Source organism: Artemia sp. Qi Xiang Cuo, chromosome 7 (assembly GCF_049724085.1).
Source record: "Artemia sp. Qi Xiang Cuo chromosome 7, ASM4972408v1, whole genome shotgun sequence".
NCBI lineage: Eukaryota > Metazoa > Arthropoda > Branchiopoda > Anostraca > Artemiidae > Artemia > Artemia sp. Qi Xiang Cuo.
This window is the reverse complement of record NC_142800.1, coordinates 19965321-19974260: the sequence shown is the minus strand read 5'-3', so window position 1 is coordinate 19974260 and position 8940 is coordinate 19965321. Positions and strand designations below refer to the sequence as shown.

At 36.4% G+C, this 8940-nt stretch overlaps 1 protein-coding gene across 1 annotated transcript; it reads left to right on the top strand.

Moving 5' to 3' along the window:
- The first annotated feature begins 2582 nt into the window (after window positions 1–2582).
- On the top strand, window positions 2583–3814 carry LOC148950037 (uncharacterized). The gene has a single exon (XM_089091417.1). The coding sequence runs from the start codon at window positions 2632–2634 to the stop codon at window positions 3682–3684; it is 1053 nt and encodes a 350-aa protein (XP_088947543.1). The 5' UTR covers window positions 2583–2631; the 3' UTR covers window positions 3685–3814.
- The last annotated feature ends 5126 nt before the right edge of the window (window positions 3815–8940 follow it).

Sequence of the window (8940 nt, the reverse complement as noted above, 5' to 3'; positions counted from 1 at the left end):
GTAAAAACGCAATAAAAATGTATATAAATCAGTTTTAATGCGTTTTAAAGTTTTGTTACCCCCCCCCCCACTCAATAATGAAAATCCTGAATGCGGCATTGCTGGATGATTTTTGTAAAACGGGCTGAAATAAAGCTCTGCTCTTGGTCAATGGTCCACACTCTTAAATCCAAATTCAAAGATCACGGATTCTAGGATTATAGACTAATGATTATAAGCTAAGCATTAATTAGCCTATCGAATCTGCAAAATGGCAGAATAAAATATTAGTAGCTGAATTAGGAAATTAAATTGTTCCTAATTTTGTTTAGAATTGCTTCAGTTATGTGAGACATGTAGTTTGAAACAGCTAAGAAACGAACAAATTCTTCAATAAAAATTCCAGATATTTACAAATCCTATGTTTCGGAAACTTCCTATAGCACCGCCTAACGCGGACACTGATAATACGAGTCTGGTAATATATAAGTGGTAGACTAACGCGTAACAAGGGAGAGGGGACAAGAGGTAAAACCAAAGAAGTCTTCGGGGAGGAGGCTTTATGAAACAGGAATAATTATCGAATTTTGTCAACGGTACTCCTGTATTAAACGCACTCTTTTATATAATGCTAGTGGTTAATGCTAATGAAATCAAATAAAATAGGATGAATATATAATAGTTTAGAAACAAATTTGGGCTATATATTCGCATATTAGGGGGTAGGGGGTAAAGCATAGCATATATTATTACATAAGCTAACCTAGCGTAGGTACCTCCCCCCCTAAACCCCAAAAAACAACAGATTAAATATCTTAAACGCAATTAAAACCACGCTATACATTGTATTACCCTATAGCGGTGTCTTGAATTAAGCCGTTAAAAACAGGCTTTTAGCGACTGGTTTCCATTGCAGCGTATAAAAGAGTGCGTTTAAAACAGGAGTACCTTGTCAACTATGAAATAAGTTATCGACATAATTTTTTCAGGGTTGGGGGAGTACTTAGGGACAAAAAATATTCATTTAGCTCTGTGCCAAAGGTTTCAAATGAGACACTTCGTCAGTGCTATATTTCCCTAAAAATTGTAAAAAAAAAGTGGATTTCTTTATGTTTTTTTTCTTTAAGGGAGAAGGAGTAAAATATCAGTCTACCTACATCCAGGTTTGAATCTCCAGCATTTTTATTGGGAGGGGGGCAAGAGGGGTCCATATCTGGATAGTCAAAGGCCATGGGGCGTATAATATTTTTTTATCCACATTATTGGGGGGAGGCAACCGCCCCTGTTGCAATCCCCAAACGACTCCCTTGCCTACATCTGGGCACTCAAAGTGAATTGTAAATAAACTATAATGGTAGGGGCTAAATTTAAATAACTTCAGAAATACCGACTTAGCATTTCTGTTATTAAGTATCTTCTTTAAATATCAACTGCTCCCCTTGCCCCTCTCCAAACGACGCCCCTGCAGGATGAGTATGAGGGTTTAAAAAAATATATTGTTCATCTGAAGTACAAAAAAAATTGCATTTACCATCTTTTCTCAAAATTTCGTTATAAAAAAGAGAAGGGACACTTGGACCTCTTACTTTGACCTATATAAGTAATATCCTAAAAGTGTTTTGAAATTCCAATCTAATCCTCCCCTTCCCCAAAAGAAAATCAAGCCCATAAGTTTTGCCAGGCATAATATCGTGCGCCCCCCCCAAAACGAAAACCAAAATTCATGTTTACATTATTTGTAGGAATTTATTTTGGAAGGTGCAAAACTTAACGGGGAGGAAAGGCTCTTAGTTCAAAAAAACAAAAATAGGTGGAATATACAAAAAGCGTGCAGCAAACCCTAGAATTTTGTGATTTTCTAAACATCCTCCCAATTGTATACGCGCCTCACTTTTGATTGCTGGTTAATTGATTGTTTTTGATGAATTTCATCTTCTTTAGCTTCCAAGAAATATACACCTATTCCAACATGCCTTGTACTTTTGTATTATGGGCCGAAATTTGAACGTCGTTTCAAAAATTTATTCTGTTCGTTAGTAACAGCCAATTTAACATGTGGCTCCACTAGCCTTGTTCAGTTTAAGTCCCATTTGTATAGAAATATGAATCAAGCATTAAAGCGATAAAATCAACGAAATTTATCAGTTCAATGAGCAACAATCAACATTCGGTACCTTTTACGGTCTGTTGCGTAAGAAAAACACTTTTCTCCGTCTTGATCTTATAATAGCTTCTCAAATCAGATAGCCATAAGGACAGATGTACATTCACCCGCCTTCAATGTGAACTGTGTTTAATCCCTTAAGTTTACACAAATCACAGGGGGATGATAGGGGATTAAATTTACCGTAATCTTCTTTACAAAACCATCGCCTTGTCGGTGCTACAATGGAACAGCTGTGTGTTTGTATATACATATTTTTGACAGGTTTTTACACTCTGGTGCACTTTAATGGAGAAACTCCGCCTTATTTGCTAAACTTAAGGCGGACCAAAGAGAATGCGCATTTTCGATTGGCTGCCGCTTCTAGTTGAACAATGCGCAAAGCCATTCACTCCGTAAATGGTGTTTTATGTTTTCCAACAACCATTATCAATTCAACTTCAACAGTTGCGTTTCAGTATTGTAAGACAACAGTAGTTTTCGTTTCTATGAGTTCAAAAAATTTACCAAGAATGCCAAGACCTTTCTCAATAGAGTCGTTACTACCACAAGCATCAACAAGTTCAAATTTACCTCTGGACTATACTAAAAATGAACTATGTGAAGGTACAGAAAATGTATTGTTTGATGAATCTGACGAAGAATGCCAAATAGGATCAGATGATGAACTTATTGATATTCAAAGTGATATTCAAGAGGGGGCTGTTTCTACCACCCCATTAGAGCAAAAAGATGAAAAAAGTTTCAAGTTGGAGGAGACAAAGAAGAATGAAAAGCCTCCTTTTTCTTATAATGCCCTGATAATGATGGCAATTCGCAGCAGCCCTGAAAAAAGACTTACATTGAATGGTATCTATGAATTTATTATGAAGAATTTCCCTTATTATAAGGACAATAAACAAGGCTGGCAAAATTCAATCAGGCATAATTTATCTCTTAACAAGTGCTTCTTAAAAGTGCCAAGACACTATGACGACCCGGGAAAGGGGAATTATTGGATGCTTGACCCCTCTTCAGATGATGTTTTTATTGGCGGGACAACCGGGAAACTTCGCCGGCGGACAACGGCCGCGTCTAGAACTCGACTAGCCGCATTAAAACGTTCATTTGGCTATCCACCATTCATACCTGGATTTTTTCCTACCACCTCACCCTACTTACCATCTCATATAAGCTTACCAAACCCTTATCTACCAATGGTAAGTCCATCACATTTTTTGCCGCAGTCAATGACTATGTCAAATCAATTACTGCCAAAGATACCCAATCCGTCGGATATGATGTTAGCTTTGCCAAGTGCCTTACCTCGTTTTCAAACTTATCCCGACTTAAGGCCTGATACTGAGATGCACAATTTTAGTGTGGAAAGACTCTTGAGCCATCAAAAGAATAGCCTAGGTCCAAGAACAGTACCAAGTGATTTTAACTTAAATCAATCATCTTACGTTTTAAGTTTGTTACAGAGTTTACATCGACAGCGAATGGACTATAATGAAAAAATGGAGCAAATGTTTCCTAAGAGTGCTTCAGCTCCGATTTAATAACGGACATATATTTAAATGAACCCTGTGATAAATCTGCAATTGAAGTGAGTAGTTAAGTTTTTTCCTTTTATTTTTATGTACAGATTTGTGTAAATAATTTGTCCGGATCAATATTAAATTGTTAACAATGTCATCATTTCTGTTTTTTGTCCAGGGATTTCGAAAGTGATTACATTTCAGATTATATCAGGGATACATATAATCGAAAAGACGACTTACAAAAAAAAAATTTCAAAGAAAATGAATTGCAAAAGAAAACTAATCGAATGTCTGGGCTAAATATCTGATAGCCGTGCCAGTGACGTCAATCGAGGGGGTGGGGGGGGGGGCATGTGCCCCTAGATCTTTCCTCTATAGATTTAAAAATGCCTTTTTTGGGGATTTTTCCTTCGAAAAATACTGTTTTTAGTATTTTTGTTTAAAAAAGGACAAATGTACACTCTCAAAGGAAAGCTATACCTTCTCAAGGTGATTGGTATCATACGTTTGTAGCTTTTGGCTGATTTTCCACCCACTCCCCCTATATTTTGAAAATTAAATTTTGCTCCTCCTCCCTAAGTTGTCGTGAATTGGTGTCACTAAGCCGCCTTTAACAAAACAAGAAAGTAAAATAAAGATAGCCTAAAATTTATTTACGAAAAAAAAGACAAAAAAACGAGGAAACTAAAAATGATACCAGCAATAAAAAAGTCCTAATGTCATTACTTTCTTCAAGTTCAGGTAAGACTAAAAAAGGGGAAAATTTATACAACTAATAAAATCATATCTTTACTCAGAAGCATTAGGTAAAGCAGGAGCGACGGAATTACGGCTTGTGTTCTTGTTTTCCTTTCTTTCCATTTTTCCATTTTTTTTCCTTGTTTTCCTTTCTTGTTTGGTCCCTAAGAAATCTAGAAGTTTCTCCTTTTTTCCAGAATTTGGCTATGTCCTTTTTCTTGACAAATAGTTGGAAATTAGAGCTTTGATATAAAACTATAGTTGTGATGCCTTGTATTTGCCTTGGCCGAAGGCGCCTATAGACTTGTTTATTTTGGGGATAGTTTCATATTTTTTGTGGCGTGGGGGAAAGCAAATTTTTATAAGCCAATAAGAGACGAAAAAAAATCCGTTGGAAAATTGTAAAACTCATAAGGCGGGAGAGAGCACAGGCTCCCAGTCGTATATATTTGACATTGTCCATTGGCACATAGTGAAATAATAATATTGGGATATACATTTCACGTTTCTATCATGAGGTAAACTTTCCTTCATTTAAACCCTCGTGCAGCATCTTAGTAGAGGGAATTGCAAAGGCTTGGACAAGGGACGGAATTCGAAGAAATCTAGGGGAAAAGGGCCAAATTATGTTTTCAAAATCTGGGGAAGGCAATTTTGTTGTTTTTGAATTTTAATCAATAGAAATACAAAAAAAAAAAATCAAATATAGCGGGAACATAATTTTCCAATGGGTGAATTGACCCTCGCCCAATTTCTAACGGGTGATACCTGGACAGTGCACATGTATATGCTAATAGTCCTAATAAATACCTGTTTTATTGAAATATAATCATCATCATCATTTATTTTACACTAAATGTTACACAAACAAAAATGAGCCGAAAAGGAAAAAGGTGGATTCCCGGAAGTAAGCTTATGGAGGGATCCGTTAATATAAAATAACAAACTGACAACACACACGAAAATGACTCGAAAATTTAAAATAACCTATTAACTATCAAACTGAAAAATGGCAAAAATCAGATCAAGTAAGTTAAAAAAAAAAATACTCTTGAACTTTAAGCCTGCTTATAAAAAAAAATATGTCTTTAAGACGTGTATGTTCATTTTAGGGATAACCTGACCAATATATGTCTGTTACATTAATAACTAATTACTGGAACCTGAATAAGGAAAATCTATTCACCGTTAGGCTTTCTCTTCAATGGTAAAAGTATATATCTTAAAGACAGTTTTCGGAGTGTGTAATCTAATTGAATTATATTTTATCCCAGGTGATAAAAAAGGTCATTTCTTCGAATACTTATGTTTTGATCAAGTCAAGATAAACGAAAGAATAAATAAATGAAAAGGCTATAAATGTATACGTAATTGTAGATAGGTAAATTCAATATTGCGGGGTTTCACATATGTAAAATCAGCATAAAAAGTTCATTGTTTCATCCAAGTTAGGTAAATTAAAACCTTATTTGGGTAAAAGATTCATTGCTCCGGCAACGTTAGACCTGCCGTTGCAACGGCAAGATCCCAACGCCAGATCCCCTTGCCGTCCCAACGGCAGATCTAGAGCAAAATATTGGACGAGGAGCGATGTGACAAGAGCGCCAACAATCGACCAAGTTGACAAGTTTAAAAAAAAGAATACAAGGAGCGAAAAGTGGAATGAGGGTGCCAGACAAATATTAGGGGGGGAACAGTCTTCAAGGATCTGCCCTTACTACGTTCCGTCCATCTAGCTTAACAACATCCCAAGATTTTGTCCTCCGCTGAGTTTTTCACAAAAGTGTAAGTATTCGGCCAAATGACTGGTTATTTTACTGTTACATATATAAACATCAGGGGCAAGGGGCGTTATATAAGTAGGGGGTGTTAGAGCTCTTTAATTAGTGCCTCATTAGCTATGGCTCCCGCCAGGTTTAGGTTTCTCTCCATGTTTGCTAAAGGGCTGGGCACACGTAGCTGATTTCGGGAACTGATTTCCAAATCAGCACCGATTTTAAAAGAAATCGGCGTCGATTTGAGCTTAAAAATTTCTAGTTTTTGGCGCCTATTTACAAAATCAGCGCCGATTTTCATCATCATCATCACAAAAAAATAGGGATACAAATAAATAGTCAAACAGAGAAGTATGTGGTGAAAGACCCCGCTACTGAGCTGAGAACTAAACTGAGAACTAAGCTGAGATCAATCACGCAACTATTAATAAACTCCAGTCTACTATTTGTGTCCATGATTTTTTGTTTTGAAAATCTCGCGCAATAAATTTTTTCTTTCAACAATTTTTTTTTTACCGCTATCGTTTGTCCACTGATGCTGAAATCGGTTCCCGAAATCAGCTACGTGTGCCGAGCCCTTAAGAGCTGACTGTTTCCATCAACGTAACGGTAAAGGCTGGGAAATATTATCCATACAACCAAAGTAACTTTTGCATGCATTTTAGTTAAAAATTGGAACTGGAGGGTTTGTTACCAATGTCTTATGAAAAAAGCAGTCAACTGAAAAATCCCAAAAAAAAGATTAGTTTCTATGAAAAAACAAACAACTTTTTCTTCAGAGGACTTCAAGAGGAAACGTTACCTACTGACAGGTCCGTATTCAGTTTTTTTTGGGAGTGGGGGGGGTGGGGGTGGGGGGGGTTTCTTTTTAGGGGGACACAAAAAAAGATCGAAAATTTGTGTATTTGCATTTTTGTTACGTTTTTACGAGTCGGATAAACATTTCGGAGCGGGAGAGGGGTCAAACCCCCAACTCCGGGATACGACCTTACTTGTTTATGGTCAACCATCTTTTTGCTTGCAATTCAACTTTTATTTTGTCTTTTTCGAACGATCTGTGGCAATGAAACTAACACACTAACGTGCCTATCAGAGGTTAGTATTATACAAACATTTGTATAATTTTGGAAAAGGGATGAAATAATCATCATAAAGGTATACAATTTTGACAAAAAATTGTACCATGCAATTCATAATACTTCGAAAGCTCGTTTATTCGTTGTTTTTTTTCCAAGGGGTTATTGTATAGAACCAGCTGTTGAAGACTATCGGAATGGACTATTTGAACAAAAATGTTAAGATTTCAGTGCCATTTTTAAGTAGCAATAGTCAATTTTTTAGATCCTGCCCCGCAAAATATTAATTTTTGCCCAGACGGGGTAAAAATGCAAAAAAGTATGGGCAACTTTTACGAAAGGAAACTGGCGCTATAACAGTGAGAAAAAAATCACAGCGTCACCCAGAGTCTGGCGTTTCCTGGTATTTTTTTCAAGCCTTATAATTTGCTTTTTTTTTCTGAAACTGAGATCAGACACTTATTACTAGACTAGTTTTGAGAATTATACTAATTAGCCTTATTTTTACTCTGAAATAAATGTTAAGAAACGGCAAACAATAGATGGCAATGGTATCTTTTTGTCGACACTGGTGTCAGTTTTCACTCTTTTAAGTTTCCCATAAACTTCCCAAAATTCTATGAAACGAAAATTCGTACTTCTTTATTAGCGAGTACACACTCGAAAATTCGGATGTGCGAGATTAGACGATAACCGGTTTATAGTTGTAACCTACGTTGTAGGTATATTTATTAGCCAGTACACACTCGAAAATTCGGATGTGCGAGATTAGACGATAACCGGTTTACAGTTGTAATCTACGTTGTAGGTATATTTTGATTAAATATTTAATATATAGAGTTAGTATTTTGGTTATTTTAGTTTATGTTAGGTATTAATTATAATGCCTTCTGGGTGGCCTGCTTTCCATAATTCTTTGACATAGTTACCATAAATTTGTTTCTAAAGTGTTAAATTTTCATCATATTTTGGTATATTTCATTATGATTAACCTGACTTCACTTCTCGAGTTGCAGAAGTCAACTTATAAGCAAACTTCTTGAGGGTGTACTGGCTAATACGGAAGCCCCCACAAATTCTTGGTGTCTTTATTTCTTAAGGTTTAATAGGCAGTCAATTTAATGTAAACCGTTATCAGAGATATTCAGTATTGCACCGTTGCGTACCAACTATTAAGAGCAGAGCTAGAAAGATTAAAACGTGGAGGAGGGTTGGGGTGTCGTTTGGGGGGGGGGGGGCAGTTACCCCCCCCCCCCAATAACGTGGAGGAAAAAATTATTACATATCCAGTGCCACTTGACTATCCGGATATGGACCCTTCTCCCCCCCCCCATAAAAATACTGGAGATTCACCCCTGGGGGAGGGGTACCCACTGCCTTAAAAACTGGATTTTAAGCCCAAAGTTGCCACGATGAATCCCTTTTGGTAAGTATTAAAGGTGAATTTAACCCCTATTCTTCCTTTATTTGGAGGAATATATTTTGATTAAGCGTACAATATGGCTTGTACAAGGATGAAAGCTCCCCTCTTATTGCTAAAACGGTATTTTTTTAACGGCAAATGCTTGTTTTTAAACGTCAAATAATTGCAATAAAAAGCTGAAATTAAGCGTGAAGAGCAAGGAATAGATGGGGTTTATAACTTCCCTCCCGTTTATAAAAATAGTATTTAAGCAAATGAAAGC